This window comes from Enhydra lutris, unplaced genomic scaffold (assembly GCF_002288905.1).
Source record: "Enhydra lutris kenyoni isolate GAN:26980312 unplaced genomic scaffold, ASM228890v2 scaffoldscaffold18, whole genome shotgun sequence".
Classification (NCBI taxonomy): domain Eukaryota; kingdom Metazoa; phylum Chordata; class Mammalia; order Carnivora; family Mustelidae; genus Enhydra; species Enhydra lutris.
The window spans coordinates 7,008,466-7,031,112 of record NW_019154102.1 but is presented as its reverse complement, the minus strand read 5'-3'; the positions used below and the strand labels follow the sequence as shown (position 1 = coordinate 7,031,112).

General features: G+C 40.5%; 1 protein-coding gene across 2 annotated transcripts in view; it reads right to left on the bottom strand.

Moving 5' to 3' along the window:
* The window catches only part of LOC111148192 (echinoderm microtubule associated protein like 6), a 272,095-nt gene that overhangs the window by 58,108 nt on the left and 191,340 nt on the right, over positions 1-22,647 (bottom strand). For both annotated transcript variants that reach the window (XM_022504656.1, XM_022504657.1), the window contains exons 17-23: positions 17,394-17,494; positions 15,895-16,097; positions 13,436-13,547; positions 13,037-13,164; positions 8,209-8,350; positions 5,210-5,362; positions 4,906-5,037 (exon numbers count right to left, since the gene is read on the bottom strand). In XM_022504656.1, the coding sequence (XP_022360364.1) occupies positions 4,906-5,037; positions 5,210-5,362; positions 8,209-8,350; positions 13,037-13,164; positions 13,436-13,547; positions 15,895-16,097; positions 17,394-17,494 (971 nt within the window). The remainder of the gene's footprint in view (positions 1-4,905; positions 5,038-5,209; positions 5,363-8,208; positions 8,351-13,036; positions 13,165-13,435; positions 13,548-15,894; positions 16,098-17,393; positions 17,495-22,647) is intronic.

Genomic DNA, 22,647 nt, shown 5'->3' with positions numbered 1-22,647 from the left:
AAGCTGAGTGGGTTTGAATTCCTTGCAACCAAGGATATGAAGGAATTTTTTAAAAACTGCAACAATTCTTTGTTAGGAAAGTGGAATTAGGGGTGTGATTCCTCTCCCTACCCCCACCATATTCTTTACTGTGGTTATTACTTTTTTTTTAAGCATAGAAAAAATATTTAGTCACCACTCTTTTTTTCTGCTGCCTTCTGCTGTCATATAAGCACCGAAATATTCTGAGAACAGAAGCAAAGAGCAAAAAATCTGCATAATCCACTTATAATTGCCCCTTAGTAAGAGTAACCCTATTCTTTCAGGATTCCCACATTTTTATTCACTAGAAATATCTACTCACAAGGAGGAAGAGAACTGGAAGGGCCAGATGGCCTTGTTACTAAGTGGGTATAGGAAACCACAGTCCCCACAGGTATAGAGAACTAGATAATCCACAAAACTGATTAACACCCATCCTCCCAGTTGCCATATAATTTACAAGTTAGAACAGTTCCGAAATTCAGATTAAATGTACCCAATATATCAGACCATTTGCAATGGAAATGGCAAGGAGCGTTCTCTTATGGCCCAAACTGTTCACTGATAAACAATCTTACAGTCCCGGTATTTCTAGAAACAAACTACTATCAGCTAGAAAATGTTCTTCCATATTTTCTCTCTCCCTACATTCTTTCTTTCTTTCTCATGCATTTTGTGCAGGAGCTTCACTCAGGGGGTGCTGGTATTCCTGCAACAGCCTGATGTGCTTTTTGATGATTTCTTAGGACCCGTGGTTGCCATGGACACGAAAGGCTGCAGCGGCTGGTGACTGCGCCATCCCCGCCCCTGACGAGCCAGCTGGCTCTGGCAAATGTGTTCGCTATTTTTGACAAGTTCAAAGCAATGAAACAGAAGCCTGCTCCTGAGTTCTGCTCTCTAGCCCCTCCAGACCCTCGAGGCCCCACCGTGAAAAGTGAGGCTGGTCTCGAGGCAGTATGGCATGCTCCTGAGGTCAAGCCCTGTGAGAACTGGGATATCAGGAGCACTAGCATACCGATACGACACATGTCTCATGGCTGTCATGCTGGAGTTACACCAGGGAAGATCCACAGGCATACTTGCTCTCATTCTCCAGACAGAATAACCCCCCGAAAATCAGAGGTATTCTATTCTCCTCTCCATCCATAGAAAACATTGACTCTGATGTGCTCACCTGACCCAAGGGGCCACTTAGGACAGGAGGCAAGGAGGCTTTTCAAAGACCTCAGCCTCCTTACTCCCCGGAGACTTTTCCATCACCCTGAGCTCTAGCTGGACTACAGAGGCTGGCTTAGGGCAGAATTATGGAAATAGTGAGGTGTGTCTCTCTCCCTCCAAAGTGATGGCTCCACATTGAGGGTCGTCTATATAGACCATCACCGGGACACCTGCGTGATTGCAACCTACCGATCCTGGCCAAGATCTTGCTCTTTCCATTTAGGACTTACTCCTCTTTATAGGCCTAGCATCCCACACAGGGCCTATACATTTGCAGAATTAATTTTTTAGAGATTTTATTTGTTTATTTGAGAGAGAAAGAGAGAGTAAAAACATGGGTAATGGCAAAGGGAGAGGGAGAAGCAGGCTCCCCATTGAGCAGGGAGCCTGATGTGGGGCTCGACCCCAGAACTCGGGGATCAGGATCTGAGTCGAAGGCAGACTGACAGAGCCACCCAGGTGCCCCACATTTGCAGAATTAAAAAAAAAATACCCAAAACACAAGTAAAAAATGTAGTAAGATACCATTTCATACCTACAAAGACATTGACTATAAAAATGATGCCCCCAAATCAGAAATAACAAGTATTGGTTATCAAACGCCGTACTCTGCTGGTAAGAATGTAAAGTGGTGCAGTTGCTATGGGAACCAGTACATTGGTGCCTCAACAAATTAAACATACAATCACTGTCTGACTCAGCAATTCCCCTTCAGGGTCTATACCCCCCGAGAATTAAAAGCAGGATCTAGTACACCCATGTTCATAGCTACCTTATTCACAATGACTAAAAGGCGGAAGCTACCCCGGTGTCCATCGATGCATGACGGGATAAAAAAAATGTGGTCTGTACATACAGTGGAGTATTGTTCAGCTTTAAAAAGGAAGGAAATTCTGATCCATGCTACCATATGGATTAATCTTAAGTGCCTTATGTTAGGTGAGATAAATCAGTTATAAAAAAACAAATACTGGGGCCGCCTGGGTGGTCCGGTTGGTTAATTTCAGCTCAGGTGGTGATCTCAGGGTCCTGAGCTCAAGCCCCACCTCGACACTGTGCTCAACAGGGAGTCTGCAAGAGAGTCTCTCTCTCCTTCTCCTCCTGCCCTCCCTGCGCTCGCACTCTCTTTCCCTCTCTAAAATGAATTAATAAATCTTTTTTTTTAAAGATTTTATTTATTTGACACAGAGGGATCACAAGTAGGCAGAGAGGCAGGCAGAGAGGGGGGCGGGAAGCAGGCTCCCTGCTGAGCAGAGAACCAGATGAGGGGCTCAATCCCAGGACCCTGAGATCATGACCTGAGCCGAAGGCAGAGGCTTAACCCACTGAGCCACCCAGGCACCCCTAAAATGAATAAATCTTTAAAACACCCAAATACTGTCTGATTCCACTTACACGAGATACCTAGAGTTGTCAGATTCAGAAAGACGCAAGTAGAATGGTGGTTGGCAGGCGCTGGGGGGTGGGGAGAAGGGGAGTTACTGTTTGGTGGTTTACAAGATGATTGATTTCCGCACATGGGCGCTGGTGAAGGGTGCACAACAGTGTGGATGCAGCTGATGTCCCTGAACCACACATTTAACAATGGCTAAGATGCTAAATTTTATGTGTTTTTACCACAATTAAAACTAATGTAAAAGAAATCTTCCCAACTGAAATTTATTCTTCCTATGTCCATTTTCTCTTATAAATAATAATTGAGCATAGACCCCCACCAACGGTCACTGACATGGTGGGATTTCACACGTTGTGCCACGTACTGTGTGAGTGTTAGATTCCCAACAAAATGCCCGGTACTCTACTGTGTGTGCACCAGGCCGCCCCTGACTGTCCTAAATCCTGCTCCTAAGACAGTGTAAAGAGGGACGTTAGTTAGCTAGAGGACATCCAGAGGGGAAATCACTTTCTCTCTCTCTGGTTTTTTTGTTTGTTTTTGGTGCTTAAACAATAAAGCGGAGAACATCCATAGAGGGGGGCTGAGAAGCTATTGTCTCCCTTTATCCCCTGGGCCTCCCTGGTCCCTAGAGGACTCTCAGGACAGCAGTGTCCCACCTGGTCACCAAGCCCAGCCTAGGCCCTGCATCTGGCCAGGCTTGGACATGAAAGTGAGAGGGACTTATCTGATTTCCCTCTGCCCTTGTTGGAACTTGCACCTTACAATCCACAGCATGCTTCCATCCTTCTGGTGCACTGTGTAAAATACCTATGGGTTGTGAGGCTCAAATAAAATCCAAATTCCAGGGTGGCAAGTATGGTTAAACATGAACACCTGCCTAGCAGAAGTATCTGTCCATCTATGGCCAGTACTTCCAACAGATACTTGAAATAGAATATTCTGGCAACTCTGAAATCATCTTGCTTGGATTGAGGCCCTCAGCCCCTCTCTCCTGGCTGATTTTAGTTGCTTTCCAACTCTAGGCTTCCTTGTCCTCCCAAAATGGCAGGGGTTGCCCCACCCTAAGTCCCTCAGAGTTACCTAATCCCTCCAGGGTAAAGGGCAGGGCTCAGCTCCTGGCATGGTGTAAAGGTTCCTTCACAGTCCTGGTCTGTCTTTCTACAGTCTTCTCCCTTCTTGCCCTCAGCCAGTCAACATTAGTTTCTTTATCTCCCCCTGTTCTTCCCACCTCCTGTCTTGAAATGCCATATTCCTTCTGAGCCTGGAATGCTCATCCTAGACTTTATCACCTGGTGAACTTCTACTAGTCTTTCAAGATCCACCTCAAAGGATGTTGCTTCCATGAGGCTCCACAGGTTCCCCCGTGAGCTCTTTCCTCAGAGGCACACCTGGTCTTGGTGCTTTTCTCTCACAGTCAACTAAAACGTCTCTGAAAGCTGAGTCCCTGTCCATTCCTAGACGCCTACCCCAAACTCTTAACATCCGCCAAAGTCCCTGGGATGAGACTTAAAGGTGACCCACCCTGTAACAGTGCAGACCCACCCTGCATGCCTAATGCTGACACAACCCATTCTGAGGCCCTGCACGCCCCTGCCTGTGACTTCCCGCTTCTCATTCCCAAGCCTTACCGTCTAGGTGCCTGCACTTCAAGTACAAGTCTGTCTCCCTCACTAACTTACAAACTCTGATGAGAACTATAGGAACTGTGTCTTACTTCTGAATCAACCACATTGTCTGGCTTAAAACTTTGCTGGTAGAAACTGGATTTGTCATGGGCGTGACTTGGAGAGCAGGGCCTTCCCTTGGAGAGCAGGGTGACATGAGCTGCACTTAATGTAGCTCTCTACCTGTGCCGGAAGGTGACAATTGCTGGAGACTTCCTGGGCCGTTCTTTGGGGGGTGGAACACTGATAGGAAAAGGGAAAATGGAAAGGGGGAGACGCAGGGCCAGGACACAGCATGCCGAACCCAAAGGTGAGGAAGTGGATTGCTTCGGTAACAGAAGGCACCTCGTACATTTAATGGTCTTAAATCTCAGTGGCTTGAATAATAATAATAATTGTAGTAGTAGTAGTAAGACAAAAAATACTCAAAATGTTAATAGCAGGTGCCTCTGGGGTGTAAAGTTACAGTCATTTATATTGATTGTGGGTTCTCACTCAGGTTTTCTCCAAAACTCAACCGGTCTGTTCTCTCTGGAAATAACATGTGAATGGCTATTGACTTTTTAAAAACAAAGATTATATCTTAGAAGCCACAACATACTTTACCTCTTGAGTCCCAGTCAATGTGTGTGATATAACTAGAAGCACCTTTACAGATGCCAACCCGTTTGCTTGTAAGGACATTGTAGATATCCACAAAGTTATCATGGGATGCCACAGCAAGGTATTTTCCTGTATCTGTAAAGAAAATGTGCAGTTAAAACCAGTAAAACCCAAATGTTTTACACAGGAATTGACTTGCAGGAGCTTATTTCAAAATGGGAAAAATGGTCAAGGAAGTATTTAAATAGTCTGTTTTTGTAAATTTTTGTCCCCACATAGTCTAGAAAGTCTCTGCTATAATCTTCACCTTTTGAAAATTTAATATCAGAGATCATTTCTTTTCTGTGATGGAAGGAGACCATGTCTTCAACAGTGTCAGCATTTACGACCAGGAAACTCCCATCATTCAAGCCAACTGCTAAGGCTTTCCCATCAGGGGAGAAGGCACAGCATCTTCCACCTACAAAAGAATCCACGAGGAACAGTTCTCAGCATGATTCTATCATCAAGCAGACTCAATGAAGAGAAGGAGACATTTGCCCATGTGCATTCTGCGTAGACATGTGACGGTGTCTTTAACATAACTTGTGAGAAGAACTACAGCTTTATAATTTAGAATGTATCTTCCTTTCAAACCCAAGGACGATGATCAGAATGTTAAAACGACAACAAGAACAAGAACAACAACAAAACCCCACCAAACAAAACATTTTCTATTTCTTTAAGGTTTATCCATTCATTTCTTACTATTTGAACATCTGGTATTTTCAAAAGACCCCGGAAGTGAATGGGGGAAAGGAGTGAAGGATTAATAAAACCAGTACTTTTGGTTCCAAGAAAAGAGGATATTTGAGAACAGGAATACTGGAATTCAGTTTCCAGAAACCCTTTTTTGGATATCATGCCTTACACATAAAACTTGCTTTAGAGACCTTGCTGATCTTAGAGTCACTCCAAGTCTTTGATCCAAGAGTCCTAATGCAGAATTCTAGAGGTGAAAGATTTTATCCTGCTTCTTCTGTCATGAACAACACTCTTTCTGAAGGTGTCAATAAAACTAAACAGTGCGGGCTGCCAGTGCCACATGAGCCACGTTCCCACTGCTTTTCGGGGTCACAGGGAGACATTTCTGAATGAGTGTGGACTGTGTGTGGGGGGGGCGTTTAAAAGGACCCCTGTTTAAGAATCTCCCCCCATCTTTCTTATTGTCCAGACTTTGGTAAGCACCCCTCCCAGGGACGGGACAGTCCCACAGCCTTGTGCTAAGGAACTCCAAACTCCATTTCCACACACTCCCCTCTGTCACGGTTCATGGTATGCTGAAAGCTATGTCATACCAGCAACTCCAAACTGCCTTATCTAAATTCCATCTTCCTTCATGCACTCAGGTGGCAACAAGTCCTTTAGGTACTGCGAGTCACACCTGGTGCCAGGGCCGAGAGAACACAAGACAAGCCTGCCTTTGAGGAGAGTCAAGATTATGTTAACCATACGCTGCAACGTACAAACCAGGACACTTCTCAGAGTGAAAGGGAGAGCTATTAATAATTACTCCAGGAAAACCACTGTGAACTGGATTGAATGGTCATCCACCTAAGATATGTTGGTAGTTGTTCCACTGAACTAATTTTTAACCTAGTGAGTAAAGTCCATTGTCTGACACTGAAGTCACTCACAAGGAGGTCTTAGTATGTCAATTTCCCCATATAAATTAGTGGTCAAAGGATTCAGTCTTGTGTTTAGGGGTATGGGCTTCGGAGTCAGACCTGGGTTTGAATCCTGACTCCCCCACTGACTAAGCCTCTAAGTCCACTATAAAGAAAGGCAAGATGGCAGGAAAAAACAGCCTTAGGCAGCAGCCGGAGGCTTGATCTCTGAAGCCCACTCTGTCTGGGTCTGAGTTCAGTTCTGTCACCCATCAGCTATGCAATTTCAGGCAAACAACCTAAATTCTCTGTGGCACAGTCTCTCAGTCTGTACATGGTGATAGTAACGGCCTTACTCCTTACGTTCCTGTGAAGACCAAATGCAAACTGCGAGGAATCCATAGCTCAACAGGACCAGCCACCATCATTTTACTATTGTCTTGACATCTTTTTTCATTTTATCCCTCGGCAATACGTTCTCCACGTCTCTCTACTTGTAGAACTACCTGGTACAAATATTTTAGGGCCAGACCCCAACCTCAGCCTTTCCTAAGAACTTCCACAGATGCTTTGAGCCTCAGCTGAAGTTGTCCTTGGCAGCAGGCCTTCTCCCGAGCCTCCACACAACCTGCCTTGTACCAGACATCTTTCATTTGTCTCTCCACATCCACTCTCCTCCCCTCCCTGTGCCTGTGCGGGCCTGCGCAGATCGCGTCAGTGGCCTCCCTGGCCCTCTGGCCTGGGGGAGCATGAACAGGAGACTGGAGGGAGGGAGCAAGGAAGGAAAGGGAACAGGGAGTTTGGGGTCCAGAACCCACAAGCTGCCTCCCCTGCAGGGTCCCTGCACACTGGCTGCGGCCCCGTACCGAGGGTCCCAACTCCTGTCTTGCCTGTCCTCTCACACAGCTCTCACTTCTGGGTTCCAGCATTGCTCTCTCCTCTTGCCCCTTCAGGCCCAGGGCTGATGAAGGTACCTGGCTGTCACCAGCCGCATGGCACTGCACTATCCCTGGCCATTCCTCAACATCCTACTCACCCCTTTAACAATTGGTCCCATTTTTAGACTCTCCTCAAAATCGCCTTATTTGAATGGACCATCTGTTGCTGGGACTCTGTTCAAACCCTGTCCATCTCTGACACTGGAGATGGGACAGTTCATCTTGGGATGCCCCAGTAGCTGACACACAGAAGCTACTCAACAAATGTTTGCCAAATTCGCACTTCTTGGTATACACCTCTTCGTTCTAGTGGCTAGGGTGTTAAATATATATTTACAAAATTTCTTGATAGTAACTATTTTTTTGTAAAACTTTTGTTTTTATCTAATAAAATCAGTTGTAGAGACAGTTGAACATAAAGATAAAATAGCATTCTTTACAAGCTGATGGGTTCCAACAGACTCTCACAGCTCTCCACGAAAAGAAGGACATATTGCCCCCAGGTGGTAAATGTCTGTGCAGTGCAGGGAAAACGAAGGAAGTAATGGATCAGGCCCACTTTCCGGAACGTCTGTCTGTAGCAACCAACACTGACTTCCCACAACCTGGCATATGTGGGGGCACGTACCAGGTACTCTAAACAGCAGCTGACTGCAGAACGAACACAATACACTCTGTTGTTGGCAAATACTTTAACAGATGTGTAAAGTGGCATCTCATACCTTTTTTGAGCTTTCGTACTGCCAGCATACGGTGTTGGGAGGATAATTCCCAGATCCGAAGCGTTTTATCGTCGCTCACCGTTGCGCAGATGGGCAGGAGAGGGTGGGCTGCCAGCCCCCATACTTCTCCCTCCATGTGCCCCTGTGGGAGAGGAAACAAGGCCATGTAATCTCAGTTCAGGCTTCCCAGCTAGCCCTTCTGCGGCGCTGTGCGGGGTCCGCACCCTGGGAGCACCTTCAACAGGTTCACGTGTGAAGAAGCACAGGTTGAGCTTCCTTGAACCAAATGAAAGCACTGAATAATTTTTTTCATTTGAATCTAAAGGTGGGCCTACATGAAGCCGAAGTCTTCATTTGTAAAGAAAACATGGATTCGTTGCTCATAAGCTCTGTTTATATGATGCCAAACATCTTTCCTTTTTAGAAACATCTGGGTAAATAATAAAACACCCTCATTTGATCCTCTTCCTTGATATCAAGTTAAAACAGTATATATAGGTACACATACACTGGTAAAACAACTCGATTGTGACATAAAACACCTTTATGAATAAACCCATGTTCTAAAAAGATGCAGATAACCACCTATCTCTGTCAGAGGGATTGAACAGCAATATTCTTTCTTTTTTTCCCAAAAAAAAAAAAAAAGTAATTTACTAAAAAAAAAAAAAAAATCCAGGATCAAATTAAGGCATATGCATTGTATTTAATTGCTATATTTCTCTTTTTTTCTAGTCTTACTGAGATACAAGTGACACATAACAGTGTGTAAGTTTAAGACTGGACAGTGATATGCTTATTAATTTAATTCAATTTTAGTCCTTTGAATGCATAGTATTTGGCAAAACAAAAGCTCAGTTTTCATATCAAGTGCCTTGGGAATAACTCAGGTTCGTGTTTGCTCACATGTTATTCTATAAAGTGAGTAACAGAAAACTGAAATGTGCTTAATAGATATTGGGCTAATTCCATATACCTCTATCTTATCACAAACACACCTAAATGGCTTAGAAATAATGACATAAAAGTGTTTAAAAAATGAACAATTAGAGAGAAAATGACTCTGATGCCTATAATTTATCACTCAATAAAGGAGTGTAAAGAACAGATTAGTGCATAGGACAGTAAAGCAGACCACAATGTTCACTGAATTTCTGCCTTTAATGGCCACTTATAAAAAGGCTTTGCTTAGTAAAGCAAAAAAGAAAACCGTACACAGCATCTGAAAGGTGTTCGTACTTGGACTGCTTCAGGAAACAGGTGGCTTTCTGAAGAGAAACTGGATGATTCCGGTTTAACAGGGCAACTGTTTAAGCAAAACAATAATTTGGCAGAAGATACTAGGTTCCAAATATGATATTCAAATATCTGAGAAGGGCCAAAGGCTGTAGATACCCTTTGAATTTATTGGATTTGGAGTACCCTACATCTCTAGTTTTCTTATTTTCTTCCCTTCAGAAGCCTCTCACCCCAAAGGTCACAGTCAGAGGATGGGTTAGGTGTCAACCCCAGTTTCCCCCCAGAATGGATGTGCTTGGAGCCCTTTCCCAGGCCAAGTCCCTTTTTCATTTTGCTTGAGAACAGGACTGCATGGCTCTGAGACCCTTTTAAACTACTGCCTCATGTATGGACTTAAACATGGTATTTCCCTATATAATGGGATTACATTTCTGTAATCCCAGTGAGTGGACAGTGAGCAAGATAGGCCAGAAGTACCTCAAGTGATATAGGAATGGGTTTGGAATCTTACCTTCCTTCTGATCACCCGTAAAGCTGGGTGTAAATAGCTACAGAACTGAGAGGTGATTATATTCGAAGAAAATACAATGGGAATTACAAACTCATCTCCTGTCACTTTTCCCCTCCCCCAACCCAGTCTTCCTTCTCTTAAAAAATAAACGATCTATTCCAAGGGACATTGTGTTGCCATGCTACTGGCAAAGCAGTTCAAATACTTTCCCACAGCAGGATAGTGGATGATCTTAATTACACTGCTTGTTCCTTCACTTTCCCACAGTATCCATCCTCTCTTGGAGCAGGATCATGAGCCCCATGAACCCCATGAGCTCCATGAGTCCTGAGAGGACAGGAAGCCCTATTCCGCTGTGCACAGTGGGTAGCACAGGGTGGTCCTCAGCAGGGGCCCAACAAACACTGATTGAATTGAACTACTTGGTTCTGCTTAAGAGGAAATACAAATGAGTGATAGATAAGAAGAGGAAAGAGAGAACGGAAACAGACCAGACTGTTCACTGATTTCTGAAAAGGAAAAGAATGGTACAAGTGTAAGGAGACAAGATGGCAGTAATCAACATTTTTTCCTGAAGGTTCCCCAGCTCTACTGCCTGCCCATGACTCTGTGTGCCGTGCCTTCTGCATGGTTCCTTGGCAGTCTCCGTGCTAAGAGACATAGGGAGAACAGCCCAGTGTAGTGAAAGAGGAAAGGCTCTGGTATCTGACACCTTGGTTTGAATCCCAGCTCTGCAGTTCTTAGCATATGGCTGTGGGCAATTTAATGGGCTTTGGGTCCCTCATCTATTAAACTTCAAATTCCTGTTGTGGAGAAATAAATGTTGTACAACAGTACTGCCTGACACAGAGTAGGCACTCAATAAATGGTACCTGAGGCTATTTTTATTATTAGAACAATAGAAACAAATATGGGGAAAAACCAGAATTATATAGAACGAAAAGGCAAAAGGCCTTAATTTTCAAGTTTAAAACATATTTAAACAAAATAAGCTCAACTATAATTTTTTTAAAATTAAAAAATGTAGAGCTTAAATCTTACAGCATTGCTTAAATCACATGATGGTAGGGACCTAAAAAAATATTTAGCAATGTAGCATATATGCAAATAAGTTAAAGTCTCAAACATGTGGGATTAGGAAGAAATAATCACTTTTCAGTAAAATTAAATAAGAAGCCATGGCCAGAGAGAAAAAGAAATTTGTTTGGAAGGAAACAACAAAATCAAGATCACCTGGAGAATGAAGACGTCATGCCTCACAGACACCTCCAGCCTATTCCCAGTCCCGGCTACCTGGCACCATCAGTTACAGAGCTTTTGAGGTTTTTAACGCAAAATTCTTTTTTTTTTTTTTAATAATTTTAAAAAAATTTTTATAAACATATAATGTATTATTAGCCCCAGGCGTACAGATCTGTGAATTGCCAGGCTTACACACTTCATAGCACTCACCATAGCACACACCCTCCCCAATGTCCATAATGCCACCACCCTCTCCCTACCGCCCTCCACCCCCTCCCGCAACCCTCAGTTTGTTTTGTGAGATTAAGAGTCTTTCATGGTTTGTCTCCATCCCAATCCCATCTTGTTTCAGTTCGCAGAATTCTTTTTTAAACACATTCTTATTCAGGATATCCTGAATGGGGCTTGGGCACATGCCATTTTAAAACCTCATAGTGTTCTGAGTCATCGTGTGTGTGCGGACCTGTTCCCAGGATGCAGCAAATCGAAGGGCCACTCTCAGTGGGATTTGGGGGTTCATCTCTAAGATAGAAAACTTGAAGGAGAAGGAGGTGAACCAGGGACCCAGAGAAGTCCTGAAGCTTATATAATAGGGCATATTTTTTTTTACTCCGCCTTCTCAATGTACACCCTCACCCCAACCTGAGCCCTTTCCGTCTATAAATAAGGTCTGTCCATCACCAAACTGGTCACAGTCTCACCCCCTCAAGTGAGATTTTTATCACTTCACTGATCTTTGAGGATTCTGTTGATGTTTATTTTAATGTGATTTTACCTGAATATAATTACTGAGGGGAGATGGAGGGCAAGAAGTAGGTCATGTGTTTACATGTACCAAGACAGAGACTAGCATGAGGCAAAAAAAACAAAAAAACAAAAAAACAAAAAAACAAAAAAAACACACCAAAAACCAAAAAACAAAGGAGACGCTTATATACTTGGTGTGAGTAGAGAAAATAATTTATCCTGACAGTTTTATAGATTTGTCAGATCGAGAAGAAAAATACCTAAAGAGCCTCCTCCATACCTGGACTTGATTTAGACAATGAGGTTATGGACTTTGAGCAGATACTGTAATGGGATAACACCCTTGGGGACCTTGGGGGTGGGGGGATGTACTCTGCATATTGTAGGACAGTAATATCCATTGCCAGAGGGAAGACTGTGGTGGACACGTTCATGAACCCCCTGGCTTTCACTCCTATGTAGTCACCTCCTTTCCAGTGCAGCATGCCCTGTGACTATCTGCCAACCGATAAAATAGGGCCAAGGGGATGGATGTTTATGATTACATGCCTTTGAGGATATGATTATGTCACATAAGACTGTCATGCCTGTTTTTTTTCTCTTTCCCTTGGTGGTTTCAAGGAAGCAAGCGGCCATGTTGGAGAGCCCATGTGGCAAAGAACTGTGTGCAGCCTCTAGCCAACAGCTGACCAGAAATGCAGCTGTCAGTCCTACAACCACAAGAGTGTGATTTCTGCCAACAACCTGCGACGTCTTGGAGCAGATTCTTCCTCAGATTCACCTCAGCTGAGGTGAGCCTCGATGAGACTGCAGCCCTGGCCTTGACTGCAGCCTTGTGAAGCTTTAAGCAGAGGACCCAGTTAAGGTAGGCTCAGACTTCTGACCCAGAGAAAGCTTAAGATAATAAGTCTGTATTGTTTTAAGCTGCTAAATTTGTAGCAGTTTCTTACACAGCAATAGGTCAGTAACCCAGCAGTTGTGCAACCCTGAGACTGAGTGCCTATTTCAATATGGCATCCTAAGTGCCCCCTCACCTCACCCGAGTCCCAGCTCTGACAGGAACCGCGCGTTAGAAAATGTACACAGTACCTGAACAAGCAGTGTCATTGGGCCGCTTTTATCAATTTCCAGGATCTCCCCATTTTTTGTTCCCACCAGGATATGTCCATGTCCCAAAGTGATGGCACGAATTGAAGGGTTATCTTCCAAAAGCAAGCCTGAGGGGGGAAATGCTATACTTAATATTGTAAACAGTGCATTGAGTAGAACAACAACAACAAGCAGTCTAATATTCATATACAGTCTGTCTTTGTAGTTCAAAAGTACTAGTAGCGACAGGCAATCAGCCTTGACATTTCTACCAGGGACCTAGAGGTCTAACTGCAGAAGAAGGAGAACTATTTTAGTAACGGCTGTCCACGAACTTCGGTACCATCTTTTCCATTCCTATGAAAAGAAAGATTCTGATGACATATTCAGGGGTGGCACCTTTTGAGCTGGTTGACAATGCTGCTCTTTTAATGGCGTAAGTCTTCAAGCATCTTTCAAACATGTCATCCCAGAGTTCTACAATTCCATCCTTTCCACCCGTTACAAAACCCTGTGAAGGCATACATGGGAAGAATGAAATATACATCAAAATGACAAGTTGCCCACCTGGCCTCTAAAGGGCTCCCCCTTGGGAAAAGCAGCTTTGGTCTGTGTTTCCTTCCTAAGTATAGGAGACTGAAAAACCTGATAACATGTAATATTAATAAAATATCTCCTGGAAACATCTCTCCCCTACTTCTCTAGTGGATAAAGCACATTCTCAATGTGTGTTCCTCACACTTTCCTCAGACCTTTGGTTGGTATTTGGCACCCTAGGTCCTGGATGGCCATTTCTGTGCCCCGTCCCCCACTTCAATGTGGGTGCCTAAGGAACAGGAAAGCCTGGCAGAGTTTCTGGTATCTCATCTCTTCCTACTGAATGAACTGGAATTAGCATCGCAATTAAAAATGATTATTAAGTATATTAAAATAGATATTTACTTCCAGGAGAAAACATCATTATCTTTTAAGAGGAACTTAGGCAGTTCATGTAACATTGTTCAATGGACATCGATGTCCAAAATAATTAAAATCCAGATTAATTTTTATAAAACCTGGAAAGTAAAATGCTTAACATATTGGGTATTATTTTTTTTTTTTTTTTTTTTACTGAACAGTGATCTTTTTTCTTGTTCTAAGCTTATGATTTCTTGGCTTTACTAGTTTTCCTTTCTGGCAAATTATATATACCAACTTATCTTTGGAAAAATATTTTTTAAATGGAAAATACTAAGTAATTCATTGTTTTCTTGGAGAGTTTTAGTTTCCTTTATTCCAATGAAGTTCATGAGGAAATAATATTTTGAAGTTTTTTTTTTTTACATTAAAAACCCATATTCTCATTATAGATATATAGGGGAGACGCAATCCCCAAATTGAATTCAAATTATACTGTGACATCCTTGTATTTTCCATGATGTTTCGGATTAATTTACCAAGCAATGAAAGAGTTTAAATAAGTTATAGAACATCAACTTCGAGACCGAGACAGATTTTGCTTTCTACTTTAATCTCGTCTAATGTACGATTTAAGCCAGAACAAATTTGCCGGTAAAAACAGCTTAACCACTAAAACTACCGCTATAGCTGCACATCTAACAAGAACCTACTTTGGTACTGGGATCAGTATAATTACCTGGGAACAGGGAAATGCAAAATGAGGTGTGGCTTAGTTAGGTGTGTTGGGTAGCTTATGTTGTTCGGAGGTCAAAGAGCAGAGACAGTGGCACCACCAGCAAGCTGGCAGTGAATAAAAAGATTTTTCTGGCAAAGTGGTTCATCAAGGTATTTTCATAGTACTGACAGTAAGTGTCCTCTTTTAAAAACAACAAATAACAACAACAACAGAACACTGTAAGGTAGGAGGGTGGCTGGACAGAGAAGGATAAAGATGAGCTTAAGTGGAAATATAGCAGGTGTGATGATTATTTTGTATCAGCTTAATTGGTCACAGGGGGCTCTGATTAAATTTTATTTCTGTATATATCTGGGAATGTATTTCCAGATCAGATTAGCATTTGAATTGGTGCACTCATTAAGATAGATTGCCCTCCCCAATGTGGGTGAGCGATATCCAATTCTTTGAGAGCCTGAAGAGAGCAAAAGGCGGAGGAAGGAGGAATTCATCCTTGTTTTTCCTGGCTCGCTGAATGAGCTGGGACATCTCTTTTCCCACCCTCAGACTGAGATACACACTACTGGCATCCCTGGTTCTCTGGCCTTTGGACTCGCACTCAGTTACACGACCAGCTTTCCATGGGTTACAACTTATAGAGGACATCGTGGGACTTCTTAGCCTCTATAACCACATAAACCAATTCCTTATAATAAAATTTTTTTTTGGTAGATGTGTATGTATATGTATGTCCTATGGGTTCTGTTTCTCTAGAAAACCCTAATACAGGCAAAGCCAAGACTTTAACACTCTTGTTAAAGCTGAAGCTGTCTACATAGGAACAAAGTGGTTATGAACTAAACTTTTGGTCAAACTGATGAGTGGGACAATAATCGAACCATTTGCTACTTTGAGGTCTTTGCTTGTTGTGTACAAAAGAGGAAGAGAATGTTGAAATATTTCTCAGGACTCATCTGCTACTGGGTTTGTGCATTATCCCAACACTTCTTGAGGGGCTCTCAGGGGTGAGAGCCAGGATGAACGAGTATGAAAAAAGTGGAAACTGCACTTAAAGAAATCACTGGAAATGAAAGAATTTTTTAAAATATTTGTGCTCCTCTCCATTCACGACAACTACTTCCCAATTCAGACGGTTTTAGAGACAAGCAAGCATCCTGCTGGTGTGGGCCGTCCTCAGTCTAATTTAGAATTTTAGAAAGCTAATGATGAAAATATGTCATACCTTATCCAATGCATACATAGCAAACACAGGCCCGTCATGAGCTTTCACTGTCTTTAGTAGTAGAATATCTTTCCAAATAAAAATATCTCCAGTAGCTGCTCCTGAGAACACCAGCTCTTCCATTCGCCCATAAGAAACACACATCATTGTTTCCAATTTTCCAACACTGCCAAAAATTCCTCTTTTAGAGGTGAAGCCCCCACCTGAAGTGGACCAAGAACATATGTTATTTTTTTGAAAAACTGACACCTTCTATGAGCAATTGGAATGACTATCTTCAGTGAAAAACTCAGCGTGTCTACATTACATGTATATGGAAAGATGGCAGAAAACATCATAAACAAAAATATTCTAAGAGGGTTTCTCATTTACATATTCATTAATTCAGTGTTTATTTACTCCCTCCTTTGTGGTAGATACAGTGGTTGCTGCTGGGGTATAAAGACAAGAAGGAGTTTCTTCATTCAGTGAACTTAGGTTTTGTTTGGGGAGGCTGCCATTATGCATCTCAGTCCAACAAGACACGCATCTAACCAAGGTTCAGTGCTGGTTCCATTCCAGCCAGAGGAGGAAGGACTTGGTTCCCCGGGCAAGCTAGGAAAGTCTTCATGAATGCTGACCAGAGAGAATGCCAACAACACTAGCAGTAAGGAAAAATGCAAACATATGACCTATGTTTTGCCTTGATTTTTTGTCCTGGGAACTTCAGGGTGAAAAAGTGAATCACTGTGTAGGAAAAGGTACATCACATTTGTCCCTGAGATGTTCACATTTCCCTGTACTTGCTAACTGGCACTGACAAACCCAGATCTATTCCAGAAAACGAGGCACAGGCTGACTCTCCAGACATGATGGATGCCACTATCTCTTCTTTAAAGCAGAAAGCACTGGAACAGTTGCATATTTACGTTTTGTCCAGTGTAAGATTACGTGTGCATGGTACCTAAGCTGATGGTAAGAATTCAAAATCCCAGTAATAGGTCTGATTTATTAGTGAGAAGAATACGATGTCCTTGCATGTTTTGATATGCTTATTCACTCACCCTTATCATCAATATTATAATGCACACAGATTTACTTGGATCACCTATGGTGTATCATGTTGGGGTTTAATTCATGTTTGAATTCAGTGATAAAAGAACACTCAAAATACTGAAAATGTTGTTCACCCAACCAAAGTGATTATTTTATTTCCTGTTTGGTGGTCCAACATAATTACAGCTTTGAGAACAGATGATTAAATATAAAAATAATTATTTTCACAGAACATTTCCCAAAGCTTTCTAGATACTGAGAAACATCCATGCATCATATGTAGTGTTCCGAGTTTTACAACTTGGACCTTAAGCAGCCCAAAGTGAAGATGGAAGAGAATGTCTTCTACGCACATTTTAATTTTAAATTGCAGAGACTGGCTACGTAATAGTGGTGGGCTTTTTTTCAGAGAGTTTTTTTTTAAAGTTCTCAACCACATAAATGATAAACCCAAACAACCGTACCTGCTTGTTGCCAGAATTTGATGTGCTTCATCCCAACTGTAACCAGTTTGTCAACATGGTGTGGGTTACATTTAACCACAAATATCTTATCTTTATGCCCTCTGTAAGTGACAAATAGAAAAAAAAAAATCTAGTTGTCATGAAGCTTTGATACTGAGTTTTATTAAAAGCATACATTTGGTCTAACTTTCATTAAATACTTCTAATAGGACAAGTAAATCAGAAAGTAATTTAAAATATATATAAGGTCTATATTAAAATCATGACCTTTGGCTTTTCTTTGCATATTTGAGCCCTCTCTTCTAACTCTCATACTGCTACCAAAGTCTATTCACTTATGCTTTTAAAAAGTAATGAAATATTTATAATGGATAAGACAGTCTCCATAAGATAAAATTAATGCCACAATCGTAAGACTTCATTTCTCAGGATAGAGAGGTCTTGTATAGGAAAAAAAGGGAAGACACTGCCATCATATTAATGAGAACCTTCAAATGTAATATTCTCTGCTGTGGAAGGTATAACTTTAGGTTAAACAGAACTTCAGTTAAAAGTGTATTTACTAGAAATTAAAGTCTCTAGCTCACATCCATGGGGAGAGAAAGGATGTCATCTATTAATCCAAGACACGTTAGGATCCTTTGCATTCAGAAATACAAGTTTATAACCCAAGATGCTGAAAAACACATATAAAAATGAAGACCGACACAGACCTGATGCTTTCGACGACCTGGTGTTCCATAGTGCTAGGGAAATTTTGCTGCAGAGTAGATTCATATTAGAACTTAAGGATTTACTGGACTTAATGGATTTTACTGGATTTAATGGACTATTTGATGGTCTTCTCTAGTATATTAGAATCTAACTTTTGTTATGTAAATAAAAGCAATTAACAAAAAGAACATAACTGACCAACATTTCCTATGAATACATATCCTAATATCTTAAATAAAATTCTAGCAAAGGAAATCCAGTAATACATTAAAAATACTTTGTGAGGGGCGCCTGGGTGGGTCAGTGGGTTAAGCCTCTGCCTTTGGCTCAGGTCATGATATCAGGGTCCTGGGATCGAGCCCCGCATCGGGCTTTCTGCTCAGCAGGGAGCCTGCTTCCCTCTCTTTCTGCCTGCCTCTCTGCCTACTTGTGATCTCTATCTGTCAAATAAATAAATGAAATCTTTAAAAATACTTTGTGAATGAATGCAAGGATGGTGTATGATTACAGACTCAAATGGCACAATTCATATTAATATGCATAAGAAAAATTGTATTATTTTCACAGATACTGCAAAGGTATTTGACAAAAATCTAACACTCACTTGTGATTAAAAATACTCAACTAGCACTCATTAAAGTAGGAATTAATGGAGACTTATCTCTTAGACACTTATATTTCCCTGTAGTCTTTTACTCTCATTGAAAAACTCAGATTCATTCAAGAACAACTATACACAGGCCAGTTCTCGAGATGTTGTGTGCCATTATCTTTTAGAAACAGAAAGTGCTGAAACAGTACCTTTTTCATGATGTGTTTTTGTGTGTGTCAACTCAAAAGACAGATTCCTACTTAATAGCATTCCCGATGGAGTCAGGAACAAGATTATCACCACTGCCATTTAACTTTGTATTGAACATATTAATAAGTGCAATTAGTTAAGGTTTTAAAAGTTAAAAACCTAAGAGCTGGAATGTAACAGGTAAAACTATTTCTATTTGCAGATGATGTAACTATATATCTAGAAAACTCAAAAGAAAACAATGTAAAAATAATTACTAACAAGATAATTTAGTCAAGCTACAGCATATAAAATTAAAGGCAGAATCAACAACATATACAACAAACAACTGAAAAATACAATGGAATAAATGACTCTATAAACAACAACAAAAAAATCAAGGTATAAATTCAACACCAAAACCTACTCATAGATGTTTACAGCAGTTTTACTTCTAATTGACAAAACTTGGAAGCAATCAAGATGTCCTTCCGCAGGTAAGTAAGAAAAAAAAGTGGTACCTCCTGATAATAGAGTATCATTCAGTGATAAAGAGAAATGAGCTATCAAGCCATGAGAAGACATGCAGGAACCTTTGGTGGAGTCATTAGGGTTTTCTATATATAAGATCATGCCATATGCAAATAGTGACAGTTTTACCTTTTCCTCATCAATTTCGATGCTTTTTCTTTTTCTTGTCTGATTGCTGTAGCTATGACTTCCAGTACTATGTTGAATAAAAGTGGTGAGAATGTACATCCTTGTCTTTTTCCTGATCTTAGAGGAAAAGATTTTAGTTTTTCACCATTCAGTATGATGTTAGCTGTGGGTTTTTCATATATGGCCTTACTCTTAGAACTAATAAACAAGTTCTGTAAAGTTGCAGAGTAAAAATTAGTACACAGAAATCTGTTGTATTTCTATATACTAATAAGTAGCAAAAAGAGAAATTAAGAAAAGCAACCCTATTTATAATTGTACCAAAAAGAATAAGTTACCTACAATTAAACCTAATCAAGGAGGTTAAAGTCCTATACTCTAAAACCTATAAGACATTGATGAAAGAAACTAAAGATGACAAAAACAAATGGATATACCATGCTCATGGGTTAGAAGAATTAATATTGTTAAAATGTCCATAGTACCCAAAGCACTCTAAAAATTCAGAGCAATCCCTATCAAAATACCAATAGCATTTTTCACAGAACTAGAACAAATAATCCTAAAATCTACATGGAACCACAAAAGACCTTGAATAGCCAGTCAAAGAAATCTTAAGAACAAAGCAGGAGGTTATCACAATCCCAGATTTCAAGGTACATTACCAAGTTATAGTAACCAAACAGTATGGTACTGGCACAAAAACAGACATATAAATGAATGGAACAGTATAAGGGGCCAAGAAATAAATCCATGCCTATATGGTCAATTAATTTACAACAAAAGAGGCAAGAATTTATAGTTGGTAAAAACCTTTTCAACAAATGGTGGGGACGAAACTGGAGAGCTATATGCAAAAGAAGGACACAAGAGCACCTTCTTATACCACACACACACAAAATGCAAATAGATTAAAGACCAAAATGTGGACTTGAAACCATAAAAATCATACAGGAAAACATGGGCAGCAATCTCTTAGACATTGACCTCAACAACATATTTAAGGATACATCTCCTCAGGTAAGATAAACAAAAGCAAAAATAAATTATCAGGACACTAAAGTAAGATTTTTCACAGCAAAGGAAACCATCAACAAAACAAAAAAGTAACCTAGTGAATGGGAGAAGATATTGGTAAATGATATATATATATATATTTGTGTATGATATATGCAAAATATAAAGAAATTATACAACTCAACACCATTAAAAAAATCCCATTAAAAAATGGGTGGCAGACCTGAATAGACATTCTTCTAAAGAAGACATACAGATGGCCAACAGACACATAAAAAGATGCTCAACATCACTCATCATCAGGGAAATACAAATCAAAAGTGCAATGAGATACCACTTCACACCTGTCAGAATGGCTACTATCAAAAATATAAGAAATAACAAGTGTTGGCAGGGATGTGGAGAAAAAGGAACCCTCATGTACTGTTGGTGAGAATATAAATTGGCGCAGCCACTGTGGAAAATATGGAGGTTCCTCAAAAAATTTAAAAAAAAATACAGGATCCAATAATTCCATGACTGGGTATTTACCCAAAGGAAACAAAAACACTAATTCCAAAAGATCTATGCACCCCTATATTTATTTCATCATTTCTTACAATAGCCAAGATATGGAAGCAACCCAAGTGTTCAACCATAGATGAGTGGACAAGGAAGATGTGGTGTGTGTATAGACACACACACACACACACGAATATCACTCAACCATTAAAAAGAATGAAATCATGTCTTTTGCAACAATATAGATAGACCTAGGGAGTATTATGCTAAGTGAAATAAGTCGGACAGAAAATGACAAATCCCATGAGATTTCACTGACATGTGGAATCTAAAAAACAACGAGCAAATGAAACAAAATCGAAACAGACTCATGAAGTACAGAGAACAAATCGGTGGTTGAACAGGGGATGGGGCTTGGAGAATGGCCAAAATAGCTGAAGGGGATTACAACCTGACAGTTATGAAATAAATCAGTTATGGATGAAAAGTATAGGAGGGAATAAAGTCAATATTTTAACAACTTTGGATGGTGATAGATAACTACACCTATCATGTTAAGCATTTCAAAATGTATATAAATGTCAAATCACTACGTTATACACCTGAAACTCAAATAACATTGTAGATCTACTACACTTCACTTAAATAATAAAATAAAAATATGTTTAAGTTAGAAATGTTTAATGAAGCATATATAGGTCAAATGACACAATGTCTTAAATTTTCTTTAAAATATGCTAGCAAATATTGCTAGAATATTAAATTTGCTAGAATATTAAAATATTCTAGCAAAAAATTGAGTAAAAGAAAACAATGAGGGGGGAAAGATTTGTGCCATCTGTAGAATGAAGCAGCTGGGTGAAAAGGAGTCCACTATGCTATTTCCTCCACTTCTGTGTAACTTTGAAATTTTCCATAATAAACTGAAAGAACAGGACAGAACATCTCCATGCCCATTACATGGGCCCTACAGTGATAGGCAGGGAAAGGAGAAGAACTGATGTTTGAAATTTCTTTCTTCATTTCTTTGAAAGTCCAAAGTGACACATGGATATTAGGGCCAAGATACATCACTGGAGGTTATCAGGAACAATAAGGACAAAGAGATTAAAAAGTATAGATATGAAAGGAGAGAAAATGTGCTTAACACCAAGATGAGAAATAGACCAGAAAATCATAAAAGACATTAAATGTCCAAAGATTTCTTGCTTGGAGGAAAATCCCCACGGATCCTAAATCATTAATAAAAACTTTAGAGAGAAGATGCTAGAGAAAACTGACATGAAAATTGAGAGCACGTATAACAAACTACATTTCCTACACAGAAAAGAGGACTGTTTTGTGTTTATCGAATGCCAAATATTTAGATAGTTGGAAAAAAAATTTTTTGAGAGCACTTTTTAGTTTTCATCTAATTTCTTGATGAATGATGGCAGGTTAATGTTTAATTAATGTCAACATGTACATAAAGGACATTCGTGGATACTTCTGCAATCTTTCCCTTAAACACTTGTTAAATCTGTAAGGTAGTTGCCTACAACTATGTCAGTAAGAAAAATAAAATGGAAAGAGTTACAGGTC